This window comes from Gigantopelta aegis, chromosome 3 (genome assembly GCF_016097555.1).
Source record: "Gigantopelta aegis isolate Gae_Host chromosome 3, Gae_host_genome, whole genome shotgun sequence".
In the NCBI taxonomy this organism is placed as follows: domain Eukaryota; kingdom Metazoa; phylum Mollusca; class Gastropoda; order Neomphalida; family Peltospiridae; genus Gigantopelta; species Gigantopelta aegis.
The window spans coordinates 55406156-55425571 of record NC_054701.1 but is presented as its reverse complement, the minus strand read 5'-3'; the positions used below and the strand labels follow the sequence as shown (position 1 = coordinate 55425571).

General features: G+C 34.1%; 1 protein-coding gene across 1 annotated transcript in view; it reads left to right on the top strand.

Moving 5' to 3' along the window:
- The first annotated feature begins 2425 nt into the window (after positions 1 to 2425).
- Positions 2426 to 19416, top strand: part of LOC121368270 (dynein heavy chain 10, axonemal-like) — a 123635-nt gene continuing 106644 nt past the window's right edge. Inside the window, exons 1-9 of the mRNA XM_041492927.1 lie at positions 2426 to 2684; positions 8470 to 8616; positions 9057 to 9220; positions 9710 to 9934; positions 10445 to 11241; positions 14110 to 14308; positions 14645 to 14761; positions 15313 to 15561; positions 18561 to 18740. Of these exons, the coding sequence (XP_041348861.1) occupies positions 2468 to 2684; positions 8470 to 8616; positions 9057 to 9220; positions 9710 to 9934; positions 10445 to 11241; positions 14110 to 14308; positions 14645 to 14761; positions 15313 to 15561; positions 18561 to 18740 (2295 nt within the window). The 5' untranslated portion in view covers positions 2426 to 2467. The remainder of the gene's footprint in view (positions 2685 to 8469; positions 8617 to 9056; positions 9221 to 9709; positions 9935 to 10444; positions 11242 to 14109; positions 14309 to 14644; positions 14762 to 15312; positions 15562 to 18560; positions 18741 to 19416) is intronic.

Below are 19416 nucleotides of genomic sequence, written 5' to 3'. Positions count from 1 at the left end.
AAATGTTTCGAAGCGGCGAAAACGTGTTCCCGTTCAAAATCCAAGTAGAAGACCATACTTATTTGTGAATCTTCAGCGAAGCTTTATGCTTAACGACACCACTAGAACATATTGAATATTTTTTCATCGCTATTGGATGTCAAACATTTGGTAATTCTGACACGTAGGCTATAGTCATTAGAGGAATCTCGCTACGTTTTTCCTAATGCAGAATGGGATCTTTTATATGCACTTTTCCGCAGACAGGAAAGCACATACTACTGCCTTTGACAATTTGTGGTACACTGGTTAGTTAATTGGTGGCCTGTACCTGTGGTTCCTGATTGGCCGGCTTCGGTGGCGTCGTGGTTAAGCCATCGAACATAAGACTTGTAGTACAGGGTTCGTAGCTCGGTATCGGCTCCCACCCAGAGCGAGTTTTAACGACTCAGTGGGTAGGTGTAACACCACTACACCCTCTTCTCTCTCACTAACCAATAACAATTAACAACTAACCCACTGTACTGGACAGACAGCTCAGATAACAGAGGTGTGTGCCCAGGACAGCTTGCTTAAACTTTAATTAGATATAAGCACGAAAATAAGTTGAAATGAAAATCCTGATTGGCAGGTGTATATTTTGGACAGTCACCAAGTCAAGATGTCTAGACAAAAAATAAAATAAAATAATAATAATAATAATTTTAAAAATAATATAAAAATATGTGCATGTTTTATAAAATGATAATGGACATTATCAGCCGTCCTGCTTTATTACTGTAAATAATTCTGTGAAACCCTTAAGTAGACTTTCCCATCTAAAATCACAAAAACTGACCAATTACGTAGAAAAGAAATTTTTTACTTGGGTATTGTGAGTGGTCGTTTTTACTCCAACGTACCCTACCAATAGGCCTAATAACATGCATTTTTTCTTTGGTTCTTTAAGAGAGAAAAATACTATAACCCCATTTCGTTCTATTAATGCAAATTGAAATATATTTAGTTAAATAGTTTATTATATTATAAAGTCATTTATGTTGTTTTACAAGTCAGGTTGATAAAAGTGAAGCGCCTTGTCGTAAATGACTGCCTTTCTTTACACTGTGCATACTGGAGTTGATCGGAGCTGACGTCACTTTGCCCCAAGCTAGAATTACTGACGCACCGGAAACAAAAGAAAATGGCTGCCCCCAGTTAGCAGAAATAATCACGTTTTTTTTTTTATTAACTCTAAAATTATGCGTTTTTCATTGCTTAAAGTGTCAGTATGTGTTGGTCGTCCGGGTATGCATCTTTCCAACACGCCAGGCTCATATTTTAGTTGACCCTCCCTTTAAGCGCTGGTGTTTTAAGCATTGTAAATTCGGCCCCTCTTGATTAACTATAATTGGTATTTGTAACAGTACTAATGGTGTGTGGTTGCGAAACCACTCTTTCTTTCTGCAACTTATTTTCGTGTTTATATCCATGTAAGGTTCAAGCACGCTGTCCTGAGCAAACATCTCAGCTATCTGGGCTGTCTGTCCAGGGCAGAGGGTTAGTTATTGGTTGCTTATAGTGGTTAGTGAGACTGAAGAGGGTGTAGTGGCCTTGCACCTACCCATTGAGCCCTTAACAACTCGTTCTGGGTTGGAGCCGATACCGGGCTGCGAACCCTGTACCTACCAGCCTGTACTACTCTGATGGCGTAACAACTGTGCTACCGAAGCCGGTGAAACCACTCTATTATGATCGATGCAGTTTCTGCGAAGCTCCGATGACTGCGGGGGAACATACAAACAACCAGTCAACCATGACCGTCAGGAGTGTACAGGGGAGGGTTTGGGGTTTTTTTTAATGTTCTTTATTTATTTTTTTATTTTTTATTTAAAACAAAAATATAAAACATTCAAGGAGCATGACTAGACCCCCCAAAAAAAACAACAACAAAAAAGCCAAAAACAACAACAACAAAACTAACTAACTAAAAAACCCTTCATTTCCACAGCCTACTTTAATACTGAATATGCAGCTGGTAGTTTAGCCTAGGATTGCTTATTAAAGTCCTATGCAATATGATACCCTATAAATACACTTTGTAGAATTAATAAAATCAGTATTTATTTAATTACATTCGTTGGGGGTATTTGCTTGACATGTAAGGCAATCAATCGCAGCACGTATCCAAGGAAAACATCTGTGCTGGGAATTAAAATAGTTCCAACGTAATAATTTGTTTTCTACATTCGAAACTAAACATATACTTCACATATTTCCTTAAGTATTATAAAATATGCCGAAATGTGAAAGAGCATAATATTATTTGAATTTATATTTTATTATGATGTTCAGTAACATGCAATTACATACCCGGATTATATTATTGCGCGCATTTATTGGTGAAAATGACCTCTGGTAGCTAAGGCAAACTATACTAAAGGACAGAAACTATGGTAAACGGATCTTAGAACAAGACAGTGTGTATGTATAATGACCAAAGTGAAACATGGATGACCCAAGGATAGAGTGGATTAGAAATCGAGTTTATTATGCACTTGATATAAAAGAAAATGAAGTTTTTGAAGAATTATTAGAGCGGTCTGACGGAGAAATTGAAAGACAACTTGGCAAATTTCTAAATGATACACCTGAAGGAAACGAATCCGCAATTCTATTTTACAAATTAATAGTAGAAGAAGAAGAGGAAGTTGAAGTGGAATGTGGTAAATAAATAGGCAGACAACACTGTTTTGTTGGGTCAATCGTTAGATTAGTCGAATACTAATTACAATAGACATTAATCTATTAATACCATTTCGGGCTATGATCTATTGTCGTTATTAACTTATTGTCGTATTACACGTTTAAATAAATAATAATACCTAATTGTAGTTTTAGCAAGACTTCTGAACGTTCCAGTATTCAGGGTTAGGGTTAGTGAGTATTAGCATGTATGCTGGAACGTTCGGAAGTCTTTCCATAGTTTTTTTTTACAATAGGAGGTTACAGATTTTTCAGCAAAATATCCGCCTGGTGGGGCCCCCTCCCCCCACACACCATTCATTCCATTTATAAGCCCCATCAAAAAATCCCTGTATAAAATGTACATTTTTGTGTGTGTAGTAATTATCATTCATTATCAGTATACACATCTGTGTTCACATACTCTTATATGTTTCTTGAAAATACATCTGACGGCATCTTAACATGTAGCCTATATGCAGTACAACCAACACTTCACATGTTATTTACATGTGTGTATGTCCTTGACAATTAAATTAAGCTGAGTCCCATGTATGTCCTTTACACTGAAGTCCAAACTTTGATTTGGCTTTTTTAATGTAAATCTCTTGAATAACCCTTTATTTATACATGGTGAAGTGTATATTTGTTTGTTATATGGACTGCATTTTATTACTGTGTAGTGATATTCAGTCGGGCAACTTAATTCTATGATACTAGTTGCCCGTCGAATGACTGACTGTTTGTTTACACCAAACGTCGAGTTGTGTCCCATAATATAATATGCAGTTTCCTTGCCCACAATTGCTTTTAAACTGTCGTTATCTAATGCGTCAGTCAATCAGTCGAAATCACATGGGTTTGTTTGCCACTCGGAACTCCTTGGCCGATTCTGTGAGACATTGGGAAAGATCGTAATCGGCTGAAGTATTCCGAATAGGAAACATTCCAGTGTGTTCAATTGGAACATAGAGTGCATTCAATTGGAAAATAGCTGGCGTGTCACCAAATCACAAAAAATTTAAGCAATTAGGCCCTATGTGTACATGTGTATAACTAAAAAAATTTAAAAAGTAATGTATTTTATTGTCAGACAGTACATATTACATTTCACATTGACAGCATATTAATTCCAAACCTGTTGGTTGCTGTTTTATTGGAATATAAATATAACTGTATTTTCAAAACAAAGATGAAATCAGGGCAAATACATTTTTGGAGGGGCAACCTCAATGTGAACCCATATTTGCCCTCCAGGCAAGCGACCAAAATTCTTAAAATTGAGCACTATATATATATATATATATATATATATATACAGTTATTACTAGAGTGTTTTTCAGGTATCGTCAATATCATATGTGATACTGACGATACTGAAACACACAAGTAATAATCTCTTTATCATATAATCTCACGCTTAATACAGCACGTTTTTGTAAACTTGTAAACAACTTTAATTTCAGTACGCCATTACTAGATATTCAAATGACATAAGAATATGTGTCTTTTTGAATGGAGATGACGTCAAACTCGAAAGACATCATTTTGGATGTCCTTACATGAAAATAAACTAGTGCATAACATTTTTTGTTTTCCGAATACTGGACAGCTTTCAGTGTAAAATTGTTATTGAAATGTTTTTATTTGATGACTATGAATGCACACGTCAGTTATGGAGTGTCACCCTAGTACATTTGCTTAAATGTCAATAAACCTATAAGTGCTGTGATCTCGATTAATTTACATCTAATTTGCAAAGTTATCAAATTCTGAAAAATATCACATACTTTGATTGCACTGAATATATAAGACATTATATGATAAATATATTTATCCTATAAATTTTCCCATGATATCCATGTCATAAACCCATGTGATAATTTTAGTTATTAACCCAGTTAATAATGGTATGCAAATTTGCAAGGTCTCTAGGTAATGTGTTGCTGTGGATGGGCAATTTGCTTACAAGCCAACAAGATCTGTTTACCTAAGTGTAACGTTTTCAAAGATTTAGTTAAAATGCGTGACATCAAACTAATTTGTGCTTATCGTGATGACGTCATATTACTGATGGCGGCAACTTTAGTACTGTGATTTATTAAAAATTGAATTAAAATGTTATTTTAGAAGTGTTATAAGATAAATAGAATTCGCTACTCGTGTTTTTTTATATGTAAAATATCAACCTCGTTTAGTTAATTGGTATTTGTTTTGGCAATATATATATATATATTAGGGGTGTCAGGATACACCTACCTCATGACATGTATTACGATACATAAACCGTGATACGATATGCATCATGATACCATGATTTTAAAGTTGTTTCAACCCTGTGATTTTTCATTAAAATTATGAGATTTATGTATATGCATACAAGCTCCTACCTTTTTAGGGTGACAGGCTGATTTTTGCCTGTATTTAAATGAAAATGCTCAAATCTGGATAGCATCATTTATTCATATTGGCATTACTACCAAACAGCTACATAGGGTTCCAAATGAATCATTACATATTATTTTTACATGGGTTACAACTAGTTATTAATATTGTGAGTAGAATGATAGAAATAAATGGTAAAAAAGGTTTTTTAAAAATTGTTTAATGACACCACTAGAGCACATTGATTTATTAATAATCGGCTATTTGATGTCAAACATTTGGTACTTCTAACTCATAGTCATCAGAGGAAACCCACTACATTTTTTCTAATGCAGCAAGGGATCTTTTATATGCACCATTCCACAGACAGAACAGCACATACCACAGCCTTTGATATACCAGTCATGGTGCACTGGCTGGAACGTGAAATAGCCCAATGAACCCACCAATGGGGATCAAGCTCAAACCGACCACGCATTAAAGGGAAATGATACTATCGCATGCAGCACCACTATATTTGGCAGAGGTAGACTCAACGTGCAGAACGACAGTGGTGTGACGTCACTAAAGATAGGCTTAGTGCTGAAACATAAAGAATGACGTAACAAAATACTGTTTGTGTATATAGGCTATAGCCATAGTAGGGCTTCTAGAATTTTATAAAATCCACTAGCCATGGGATCAGTGATTTTATAAATTTACCGTACTAGCCACAGTTAAAAATTCACTAGCCCTACATTACTTTAAGTTAATACAATTATATTAAATGATAGCAATAATTGGATATGTCACCTAAAGAAGGAAATAGAGCTTAAAAACACTAACATTGGGGTGGGGTGAAGGAAGGATATTCCTATTTATAAAATAGTCATTAACTTCAACATTTGACAAAAGAAAACATTAGCCGTCAGGCATGGCAATAGTAGTTATTTACTAGCCCAACATTGAATATCACTAGCCATGGGAGTGGGGCTACCATAATCTAGAAGCCCTGCATAGTCTGCTTTTAGTTTACAAAACATGTTTTTCATATATAATTTTTGTGTCAACGAAGAGAAAAAAGAAAACAGTTTTGGCAAAAAGAGATGAAGTTCTGTGTTCTGTGGTATTAAATAAGATTCTATAAAAAAATTGTATGATTTAAGGATACTGTGGTGTACTTACATCTTAGTCCTAAAATGGACAGCAATCACATGACTGTCATTTTGTCTTCGTATTCAATAAAATATCACATATCTTAGTGTAATTTGTTTGACTAGTTCGTCACGTTGGACAGGCAGGTAATTTTATGACATCAGTATCAGTACATACAGATATGTGGGAATAATGACCCCCATCCTCCATCTCCACCCCAGTCCCACCCACAACTACAATGGATGTTCTTTTAATGGAAAATAATGTTATAATATTTGTACTGTTTGAATTTTGAAGAACATCGTTGATCACTCCAATGAAGCTTTTTTAAAATAAAAGTGCTCAAATGATTTATGGTGGAATTTTAATGAATTTATGGAGTATTTCAAGCACTGACTGTCAAAACGTTTCATCGCTGACAGTACATTTTTATTATCTCATCAGGGGCGTAGCGTAATCTGGACCTGGTGGTGTTCAAATATGAACCAAGTGGACCTTTTTCTATTTTGTTTTTGCACCACCAGAAACTCCATATGTATAAACCTGTATGTTTTAGTTTTGAAAGCAGACCATTTGCTTCAGCAGGGGGGTTCATCTGAACCCCCCAAACCCCCCTAGCCTACGCCCCTGCTGATATTGATTTACTCGCCCAGCATTACTATCCATGCATAAATGATAAAGGTGTAATGACTTTTAGATTCTGTATACAATTGTAAAGTAAATAGTAAATATTTTAAAAAGTCACTTTTTCCTTTAGTTACCATGTATTGAAAACTCTGTTTTAGTTGTGAAGATATGTACTTGTGTGTCTGCTGGATGTTTTGAGCAATACAACTAATGTTCTCTTTGTTGCATTACAGAAAAGTTTAAAATTAAATATGGTTAATGGATTTAAAACATCATTAATTTGACTACACAGGGAAAAAAGGAAACACCATAGTGATTCATACACCTATTCACTTTATGGCCTGTGGATACAAATTTTGTCTGGTGATTATTTGTTATTGACATTTCTGTAATATAAGGATATCTTTATAATATATGAAAATTTCTAGAAGGTGTAATGGCTTTTAAATTTTGATCGAATAGTATCATTTCCCCTTAAGTAAGTGCTTTACCATTACGCTATGTCTCACCCTTGGTGAAAAAGTTTCAGACCAGTTAATTTTGTCCAAAGTCTCAATCACATCTGCCCAAATGTTAATATTTGCTCTAACATGGGGGGCGGTTGGGGAGAACCTGTCTCATATGCTTATGGATTTATGTAGTAATCATTCTCTCGCTTTTTTATAAAAAAATTAATAATCCACAATTGTTAGCAGTTATTTTTGATACTATATGGGTAGTGTTTGAACTGTTTTGGTGAAACTGCTGTACTAAACCAAAATGGATTATTGATATTTATATATCATATCAAGGTTTTATCACCTATGTTTCTAGACTCCGATAATCGGCTCATTCCCCACCATTCACAAAAGGCTATGTCGTTTTTTATTCCCAATTTTGGACTAAAACATTCCCATTCTGAATGTAGAGATTCCTTTTGTTTATTATTGTATACAGATACATTTTGAAATCGATATTTAACACTTGACAAACAGCCCTTCCCTCACCCATAACATTTCATAACACAAAATAGTTATATTAATTTGAATAAATAAAAGTATATGTATATTATTGCTCATTTAAAATCTAAAAAATCTAATAAAATGAAAATTCCCTGTTTTGTTTTGTAAAACAACACACAAATTCCCAAAGTCAAAGCCATGGGTGTTAAGTCAAATTTTAGAAATAAAACCCTGCATATACCTGGTGATCAGAGGTTTATAATCAAGAATGATTATCAAATGGATCTGTACAGGAAATTTTAAAGAAGGTCTTGAGAACAAATGATAAATCCATCAGCATCACATCTGACTGCTGTTTATCTAGTTTTGAAATGTAATAGTTTTTAGTATTAATGACAGCTATAATATTGACTGTGAGTTTTTATATTATGAACTACAGTTACTAGTGTTTCATAACATGGGGTTTCAAACAGGTCACAGATGTTCTCAAGATTTGTATTGCCTATATAAGGAATAAGTAGACAAATCATACAATGTTCATTTTTCAGTTGCCAATGTTAGTCATGACTGTCATATTCCTTGTGTATTACTGTTAGACATATTTTAGTAGCAACAATAATCTTTAAATTTGATATGAGAACAACACATCAGTACTGGTGAAATAATGTTGTCTTTACAGAACCCGAGATTCCCGATATTGAACAAGATGAGGAGGCAAATGAAGGCGATGCTGAAGTGCATGTTGAGGAAGAAGGTCCAACTGAGCAAGCCTTGCCTGTGTCTACTCCCACTACCGAGAGGGAAGACGAGACGCCAAGTAGGAAAGGTGAATACTAACACCTTCACTAACATAGTGCAATTTTCTATACTTGCATGTTCGAGATATCGCCACACAGTTCTAAAATGTTAAATAGCATTTGTTTGTGTACAAGTATTGGGGCTCAAAACTGATTTTCATTGTCAGTGACCTACACAATGGATAATTGCCATTTACATTGTTTTGATATACGGAAATAACATCCTGTTTTTGTTTGTAAAGATATAATTATGTTTTTTACAGGCTATTACTTGTTGAATGTTCTAAATGGGTATATATTTTAGATTGTAAATAACATTGATATAATTTCCAGTTAGATACATTTGGGAAAACAAATTTATGTATATATGAAGTTTAATCCAATAAAACTGCAGAGCCATCATATAACTAGTTTTTAAATATATTTTGAATGATGTTTTAGCAGTAAATATGCTTATTTGATTCAAAAGGCAAAAGAAAGAAAAAGGGGAAGGAAACTCCAACATCAGAGAGTAAAGGTGAAGAGAAGACTGATGCTCCAAGAGAAGAACCAGAACCTGAGGTCAAAGTTGAAAATGCAGAACAGGTTGCAGAGCAAGCTGAAAATGAAGAAGTAGAAGCTGTAAAGACAACAGTAAGCTAAGCACTTTGCCATTTGATATATTTGTCTTTGAATATGTCGGGCACAAACAACAGAATGTTTAACTACATAATCACTTGGAATGACTTCTCACCATTTCTCACTGAATGTGCATTACAAATACATTTTTAAAAACTACATGGTAATGCCTTGGAGAGGATTCAAGCTTATATCCTTTGGCATGGTGCACTGTTAGGTGCTAGAATGCTACTTACAACTAGACCATACATTTGTATTATGAACTGGATCTATATATTTTAATCCTTATACACCTGGCTGAAATGATTAATGTATATGATGTGGGTGAAACAAACTTGACGACATTCATTACAATAATTGTAATTTTGTTCTGGTGAGTTCTCCTGAAACAAAACAATTCTACTCTATAAAATTTAAACAATAAGCTTTGGTCCTACCTTGATGTACAAAAGCAGAAATCAGATTTGCATATAATTGGTTGTTTGTTTTGTTTTTAAATTGCAGAAGATTATTATTCAGAAAGTGTGGCATACGTACTTGTATCAGTGCTACCAACACTTACCCCAAGAGCATTCAGACAGAGAATCCATTTATTTCCTCCGCAACACACTCGGAATGATTCCCTTGCCAAACTCCATGGAGGAAGCTGATGACTCTATGCCGGGTTATTTAGAGTTTGGAATCCTCAATGGTCATTCTCTAGTCATGCTGGAACAGATAATAACACAGGTAATCGTCTTAGTACATTGGTCATGTTTCAGATGATTCCCATCTGGTTCAGTCCCTTTTGTTAGGTCCCTTGCTATCAAAGTACCATATTTCTTCTGTAATGACAACCTATATACAACCAACATTCTCAGCATTAGATATATATATATATATATATATATATATATAATTGTAATGTGGGTTTTTTTTATGGGATTATTTACCTCTCTTGAATGTAACTTATTTAACAAGTTTTAACAGATTCCTTAACCGTTTTAATTTTAGGTATTTTTTTTAGTTTTTATTGCAATATGTACTGTTTAGTGTTTGTGAATCATATGGGATTAATACATGGTATATGAACAAAAGTCCCCAGTGACTAATTGTGTTAACCCACTGTCTGGTTAACATCATGTGCAAACTGAACTCCTTTAACAGTTTTTGATTTATATTTTATGTATGTACCAAACACAGGTTGCCACAATCTGAGAAGGGAATAAAGATTACATCTTGATTTTTTTTTTTTTTTAGGTTTACATGCCACTTCTGTCATATAACCAACATAAACATTTTGACAATCAACCAAGCAAATGGACAGATAAACAACTTGATCAGCCATCAGAAACAGATTTGACAGAAAAGAAAAGTACCACTTCAGTTGGTGCTGAATCAGGTGCCAAAGCTTTGCTTCGAGATGACTTTCTCATTAACATGCAGAAGTTTGCTTCCAACATTACTCGGACACTACAGCAGATTGAAGGTGAAGTGAGACTTGATGTTCCAGATATTGTTTTGAGTGATAATATTGAGGAGGTTCTCAACAATTCTGAACTGATGGCAATCATTCGTGAGAAGTGTGCAGAATGGGAAAATCAGATTGGTATGGCTCTTAGCCAGCAGTTGGAAAAAACACGTCAAGGCGATGGACCTTTAGCAGAAATAGATTTTTGGCGTGAAAGAAATGCAGCTTTAAGTGCTTTGTCGGAACAGCTGAAGATCCCGTTAGTTGTTCAGATGTTTAACATATACAGCCAGGTTGAAACAGACATTGAAAGCAGACGTCCCGATCTCAATAAATATTATGTAGAAGCCAAAGACAATGTTCGATTTCTGTCCACTTTGGAAAGGCATTTCAAGAATATTGCTCATGGTGCAACATTCCAAGTTGTTATTGAAACAATTCCTTCAATGATGAATGCACTTAGAATGGTGTGGATTATTTCCCGCCACTACAACAAAGATGAATTAATGGTTCCATTGATGGAAAGGATTGCGTGGGAGCTGGCTGAACGAGTTGCTCGAGTCATTGATGTTCACACACTATACGAGTAGGTTACATATAATTATTCTAATTCAGCTCGTTTATACTTAAGTAATCTGCTTGGATCTCTTTTTAAATTTCAGGTGGTAAAAATTAATGGTCAAACATACAGAAGTATTGATGTGGATTCTAATAGCTACAGCTTTTAACAATCTTTATGGCACTTCAGCAAGTTTATCTGTATCAGATATAAAAAAATTTTTAAATATATATATTGTATGTAATTACGTGATGATCGTTTCAAGTTCCTGTGCCATGAACACAGCTCACAACTTACTACAAAATACTTAAATCAAAATGTTATTCTATCCTGTTCACGGTTAGTAAAACTATACGTCACTTACCAGAAACACTTTGAAGTTTGTAATCTAACAAGCCACATACAAAATTATGGCATACACTTTTAATAACAGTAAATAAACAACTCTCCAAAAATGATATTGTGTTCAAAGTTTTAACATTTCATAACAATAACTTTCTTCAATGTGAACGTGAACTATTTTATGTACCACTGGTGTTTCAGACATGTCTGTCACGGGTCCGACCCAGGTATCCGTCCCGGGACAGAGTTTCTTCAACACCATTGTTTGAAAAATACAATCCTTGCAACGTAACACTGTCAGTCCCGAACATTTTTCAATTGTTTATAAATACTCGACTAACACTTGAAAAGCCTCTGAATAAATAATTAAGAGAGTCAATAAAATAATTTAATTTGAACAGAATTATAACATTGTTACTTTGATTACTTGACTTAACAGAAAGATTAAATCTTAGTGTTTTGACATTATCACGGTCATTCGTTGTTCCTAAGTATGTCTTTGAAGAAAACATAATTGGAATTAGATAACAATGTTCTGATTTATTGAGTATCGGGATTATTTGTTAATGTGTGAGTTGGTTACATTCATGACTGACAGTGAATTCACAGTAATGACAATACTTAAGAATATCAATTATGGTTTGTTTTAGAAAAACAACAGAAAAACAGTTGAAATTAGAACAGGAATAACCATACAGTATGTCAGTTGGATTACTGACCCAAATTGCCCGCTAACGTGTCGCCAATAAAACCCAATTTGTGATGATAAAACGACTGATATACATCTGCAAATCAGAAAACTGCATTGGGCTATCCCTTGAAATAACCACTTCTAGTTTAGGGTGTCTCATTTCACAGAACCCAGGTTAAGTGATCCACTTTCAAGTTTGTCACTACTATTGAAATGGACTTTCATTGGTTCAAATACCTTCGTGTTTGGTGCACATTTATCAAGATTTACATCTCAGTTTGTCACCACATGCCTTCATTTGACTGCATTATGTACACATGTACTGTTTCAAAGTTTGTTTTGTTTAATCACACCACTAGAGCACATTGATTAACCAATCATCAGCTGGTGCATGTAAGACATTTGGTTATTCTGACATGCAGCCTTGAGATGAAATCTGCTATGGACATTTTTCCATTACAAATGCTAAGTAGAGGCACTGATTTTCCATTTCAGATTTTTCCCTTTTCCGTATCATAATGTTACAAATTCAGTTTTTTTTCGTTTCAGTATTAAACAAATTTTATTTCACTCACACGCACACGCACGCGCACACACACACACACCGCAATTAATTGCTGGTATAAAATAAATAAATATGCAATGAGGCAAAACACGGGAATTTAACTTGTGAATACGCCACGACACAGACTTTGGACATTTTCGGTTTTCTTTACGATATGATCTGGAAAATAATTACAAACGATGGCACTATAAACCACTTCCCTTGTATAATTTATTTTGAACAAAGCCTGGCATACAATATGCAATTACTGCATTCCTTTGTGAGATCGGAAATATTGTAATGCCCAAATGTTAAAAATCAATAAGCAAACATAACATAACATATCTTTCACTTGAGTAAATATCGGACAATTTTAGCTCACAATGTTCGGTTTTTCAAATCGGCGGGAATAAGCGAAGAAAACATGACTGGTAAAACATCTAGATGCTCTACATTAAACATTTGGCGTAATATACAAAGTTAATAGTGTCGTAGCGTAGCACAGGCAGATGTCGGTGTCCATAGTTTCTAGTTTGAAAAATAAATTTTAATTAATCAAATGTGCTATTTAAAGTTAAATTATGTTTTGGAAAAAAATCGGGAATTCCATTTCAGATAGGTATTTCCGCGATTACGCGATCGTGGAAAATCAGTGCCTCTACTAAAGGAGCCCAATCATACTATCCACTGTGCACTTCATGAGTTGAATTTTTTCAAATAAAATATTGAATACTTGATGAATCGATTTACATGGTGCATGGTTAAAAAAACCCTAATATACCATTTGATGAAATAGAAATAATCCTGTTAAACCCGTCCTTAGAATCATGTTATTTAGTTCATGATTCTGCCCAAGAAAGGGATTTATTTCATTAATTGTCAGTACAAATCCATTATTTACACAACAATCTTAGAATTTTTCTGAAAGCAGCCATTGTTGTTTATAAGATTCACAAATATGTGCTGTAATAAGATACCGAGACACATGTAAGGGAATCTTATTAAAAATTTATTATATGTATCATTCTATTGCTTGTTTGACTTAAAAAAGATAGGGGTGCCAAGTACCATAGGCTATATTAATAAACAATTTCTAGTGTGACTATTTATATACTAAATGTTTTATAAAACAAATATTTAATTTGGTATTTATCAGTCATCTTAGGATAAAACATTTAAACTTAAGTCGTCACCTGGTGTATTTTATGATAGAAATAAAATGATTTAAACATGTAACTACATGTAGGTTACTTTGAATTATAAAAATTAACAAATAAAATATTTCATTTTTATCAGAATAATAAAATGTATATTTTAGATTGGAGACAGGAGAGGTAAAGCGAAAAACCGAGGAAGCCAAAAAGATGTTGCAAGTTTGGAAGAGCTCCTACTTTGAAGTACGAGCTAAGATTGAAGCCTCAGGTCGAGACCAGCGGTGGGAGTTTGATCGCAAGAAGTTGTTTGAGAGGACGGATTACATGGCCAGTATTTGTGAGAACCTCTATGAGGTGGCACAGGTAGGTACACTTCTCTAACAGTCGGTATATACTATGTGCTTGTCACCGATTATTGCAGTACTCTGATTATTTATACACGTAGAGTATATTGTGTGAATGATCTTACATGTGCAAACTACATGTAAAGGTTTATGTATAATGTTGGTCAATCTGATTATATGCATATATCAGAGCTGGTGAAAAATAATAACCAGTTCTCTGTATTGTTTTAGAAAGCTATTATTTAACAGCTTTTACACACTAGTAGTTTATGACTAAAACCTCTCTGAGAGTGCAATTCCATCATGTTACAAGTTATTACAACAAGATGTGCAATTTGCAATGTTTTTGTCTCAGGTCTTGGAAGAGTTTTACAACATTTTTGGTCCTGAATTGAAAGCTGTTACTGGTGATCCCAAGAGAATAGAGGATGTTCTGCAGCGAGTTGATGCACTGGTGGAACCAATAGCAGAGGTAAGGATCAGTAACTAATTGTTCTGAGTGGAACATGCTTCACCTTTTTATAACATAATATCAACAAACTACTGTAAAATAAATCATAGACATATTTTACAATCCTTGTTCACTTATTAGCAGATTAGTTATTGATTGTCAATGCACTTATATTCATCATCATTAAAACATTCCCATCCAGGAAACACTTTGTTTCTAAATTATGATTAACCACAGTTTATAACCAATTGAAACGCTTTACAATTATGATGTGTTCTCTGAAACGTTTATGATGAAAATGTTCCCTGCTATCACTATTTTTAAACATATTATTAATATCTTCACATTATTTTCATAAAAGTCATTGAAGTAATACTTGCTTCAGCTGTTTCATTTCTGTTTTGTATGTTTTGAATCACAAGTCTTTCATTCAACAAAATATACTGAAAATAAACATTTAATCTGGGAGTTGGTATTTATAGTAATGATTGTTTGCGTAGATTAATACATTTAAAAATACAAACTTATTAGTAATACTCTAATTTTTAAAAAGATGAATGTTTATTTTTCAGGTGGATTTTGATATTTTTAACCAGCGCGAGGGACAACAATGGCGACAGGTTATGGATTGGTTTAACAGAGAAGTGGATGAAATCGAACGTGAAGCCAAAAGCTTCATTGATGACTCTTTCCAGTCACTGCGTTCTGCTGAGGGTGCCTTTGATATGTTGCTGAACTTTAAACACATCAGATCTCGTGAAGCTATCAACAATCAGATGATGCAGAAATTTAAAGATATTTTAACACAGTATGAAAAAGAGGTTTGCAGTTTACTTGTTATTTGTTACCCAAGATATTGTCTTTAAGGTCTGTGTGTATTTTTAGTGTAGGTATTTTTTTACCAGAGTTTTTCTGTTGTAAGTAAGGATTGTCCGTTATTTCTTTATGTTCATCGGGGTATGAACAAAAAAAATCTTCCGAAAACTGTGAATTGGTGAAGCAGTTCTCACATAAGTTTGCGGATGATTTTTAATTTCATACCCAGATGAACCTAAAAGAAATAACAGACAATACTTTAATTAAATTTGAATTATACTTGCTAATAATAGCACTAAAAGTTCATACTTTATTTTGAATTATTTTTGGTCCATAAACAATAACACTCAGTAAGACAACTTGCCCATATAAAGTGACGTCATCAGATGTGATGTTCCCCGATGACGTAATTTTACGTTCATTGAGAAGAAAGGAAGGAAAGAAATGTTTTATTTAACGACACACTCAACACATTGTATTTACGGTTATATGGCGTCAAACATATGGTTACGGACCATACAGATATTAAAAGAGGAAACCCGCAGTCGCCACTACATGGACTACTCTTTTCGATTAGCAGCAAGGGATATTTTATATGCACCATCCCACAGACAGGATAGTACATACCACGGTCTTTGTTACACCAGTTGTGGAGCACTGGCTGGAACAAAAAATAGCCAAATGGGTCCACCGACGGGGATCGATCCTAGACCGACCGTGCATCAAGCGAACACTTTACCACTGGGCTACGTCACACCCTTCATTGAGAAAGGAACAAACTCCCATTGCTATGTCTGGACCAGTGGGGTGACATTATATTGTAATGAATGTAACAGAAATTTAATTATTCAAGATTTAAGTACAATTTGGTGTGCATCATAATCCATGTTCCACTATTTTATTATATTAAAGATTTTATGACCCTACAAAATATTATTGTGTTTAAGATATGTTATATGAAACATTAATTTCATTTGGTTTGGTCTTTTAAGAACTGAACTTAATAATTTATTTATTTTTTATTATCATTTTTTAAAAAATAAATACCCACCACAAACATTTAACACAAAGACAAAAACAATCTAATTAAAATTAGCTCCACTATTACATGTGGATCTAACACCAGCCAGTTGGAGCTCATGTCCACCAATCAAAACCTTACTTGCAGAATCCTGCCAGTGATTTAAAAATAATTTGAAAACATTCCGAATTATCCTGAGGGTATACGACATGTTTCGTGTGAATTACGAATGCCTTAAAACATGTTTTATTTTATAAAATAAATAATTTGTAATGTAAAACTGAAGACTGATTTAGTTTTTTTATAAATAAATAAATAATTTTTAATGTAAAATTGAAGACTGATAACCCACCCCGTACGTATTGGTATGGTTCGCCATACTGCGGCCACTAAAATAGATTCGCCCGATATTTTTAGAATTTGTATGCTCCCAAATAATGTTATAAAAGGCGAAGTGTGATTGGTCAATATTTAAATTATTATTTACAGACGAAATGTTACGTGGACATTGGGGATTACGCAGTGTTGTTAGTTTTAAATCACTGGCAGGATTCTGCAAGTAAGGTTTTGATTGGTGGACATGAGCTCCAACTGGCTGATCACACATGTAATAGTGGAGCTAATTTTAATTAGATTGAGACAAAAACATTTTTATTTTTTGTTGGACATCACAAACATATATAATGGATGATGACAAGATGAATGGGGAAGTTACATGCTGTCAGTTGAATTATCACAGTATCATCCCTCGTGTGGGGTCACACTCTCGACACACCCATAATCGCTGCCATGAAATGTGTAAAACTTGCTGTCTTTGGCCTTACCCTCCCCATTGAGGCTAGCGGTGCACTCACTCTGGCTTGGAGCCAGTACTGGAATTAAACATCCCTCATTGCCTCAGGTGGGACATGAACCTAGTACCTACAAGGCTTAAGTGCAATGGCTTAACCACTACACCACCAAGGCTGGTTGAACTAAATAAGTTTGATGTTTATCAGGGTTGAAAATTAAGTCTGAGGTAACCTTTATTAGCTAGTAAGGGTAACTCAGGGCTCGAACTTAACGACGGCACCGACAACAACTGCAGTGGTTGCAATATGATTTGAATTTTTTTACCGATGGATAAAAATTATTGCCTTCTGTTGAAATGACTATTTTTGGTTTTTATATTTTTTGCAAAAGTTAGTGATTTAAAATTACCCTAGTCGGGTTCAAAATTGCCATCGGTGAGCAAAACGTTTTAAAAATTGCCATAGGTATCAAATTCTTAAGTTAAAGCCCTAGTAACTATAGATTTTATAACAGTAGTCTGTCGGTCAGCCATCAATTTAAGAAGTATGTGTATCCAACATAAAAAATGTGATGCAATAAAATGATCAGAGCACTACATCTTTCTAAATTTAACCATTGTAATAGTCATTCACATTAAAGTGTTATGTGATCACAGAAACTCAGAATACAGAGCACCATGAACATGAGCTATTTGCCGTACTTATATTGTTTGTCCTTGGAAAAACAAAAAGATAAAATAGTCTCCTGTTTTAAGCAATTTATTACAGAATTATACATTTATCAAATTTGTTTCTTATAGACAATGTGATCTTCATATTTGTAAAGATAAGCAGACATATGTTTTGAGCTAAGTATATTAAAAGTATTATATAAAGTTTACAGCTACCTGTATACTACCTAAATACATTCCCTTTTCTACACTGTTTTTTTTAATGTAACATGTAGCCTCTCGGTAAATTGCACAGTTCTGTAATGTCATTTATGGGTAATTTAAGTGCCTTTACACATACAGGTCAGTGTCTTTTTATTGTTTTTGCTATGGTACTATTTTCTTTTCTTTTTTTGCTTTCGCTAAATTATTGTTTAAAGGAGCCATACATGTGATTGTGTCATGGTGACAAAATTGCTCGAATTCTGTAGTCAGTAAGAAGCAATTTGTATATTTTTATGTTTAACATTTTACCTTTTCAGGTTGATACCATGCATAGCCTTTTTAAGGAAAGTGTTGATAGTCCACCATTGAACAAGAACAACCCGCCAGTTTCAGGTGCAATATTCTGGGAGAGAGCACTGTTCTATCGCATCAAGCACACCATTATCAGTTTTCAGAGTATTGATGAAATGATGGTGTCAGACAGTTTAGGAAAAGCGGTTTGTTTTATTTAATTTTTAAATTCTATCAGTTTCATAATGTTTGTTAACTTAACCTTCAGACTACTGGATTAATTTTTGACCAAAAACCCCCCACAATTAATGGGTACAAGTTTATAACTTTTACTCACATATTTTCAATTTATGTGGTTTTCTAATTTTATGGTGTTTTAGATCAGTAAATGTTGATTAAAATTAGGCAATTTTTTTTAAAAAGTCACATTTACTTACAGGCATTTAATTGTTGCCAGATGTCCAGTAGTTATATCCATTATTCCCAATAGCTGTTTTTCTGACCAGATTTAAACAAAAAAACTAACTAAATTCATATCTTAAAATTTGGTGATTTTCATTGTTGGTAAAATTATCCCATTGTTGTCAAGGAAAAATACTGGACGAAAACCACTTTTCGAACTAAAAATTCCAAGGTATTTTCCACTGAATAACGAAAAACTAAAGCTGCCATACTGTCAATCAATCTATTTCCTGTCTGCTATTAAAAGTTCTGGTGAGTGCCGGGTGCAAAACGGCAGGAAATATGAATTGGGAAATGCACTGTATATAGTGTACAGTATCTTACTTGCATGACGTTGGGCGAGATATCTCGCCTACAGTCGTCTGGGGACAATTTCACAAAACGTCATAAGTTTGCGTCTGCGACTAGCAGTTATACATG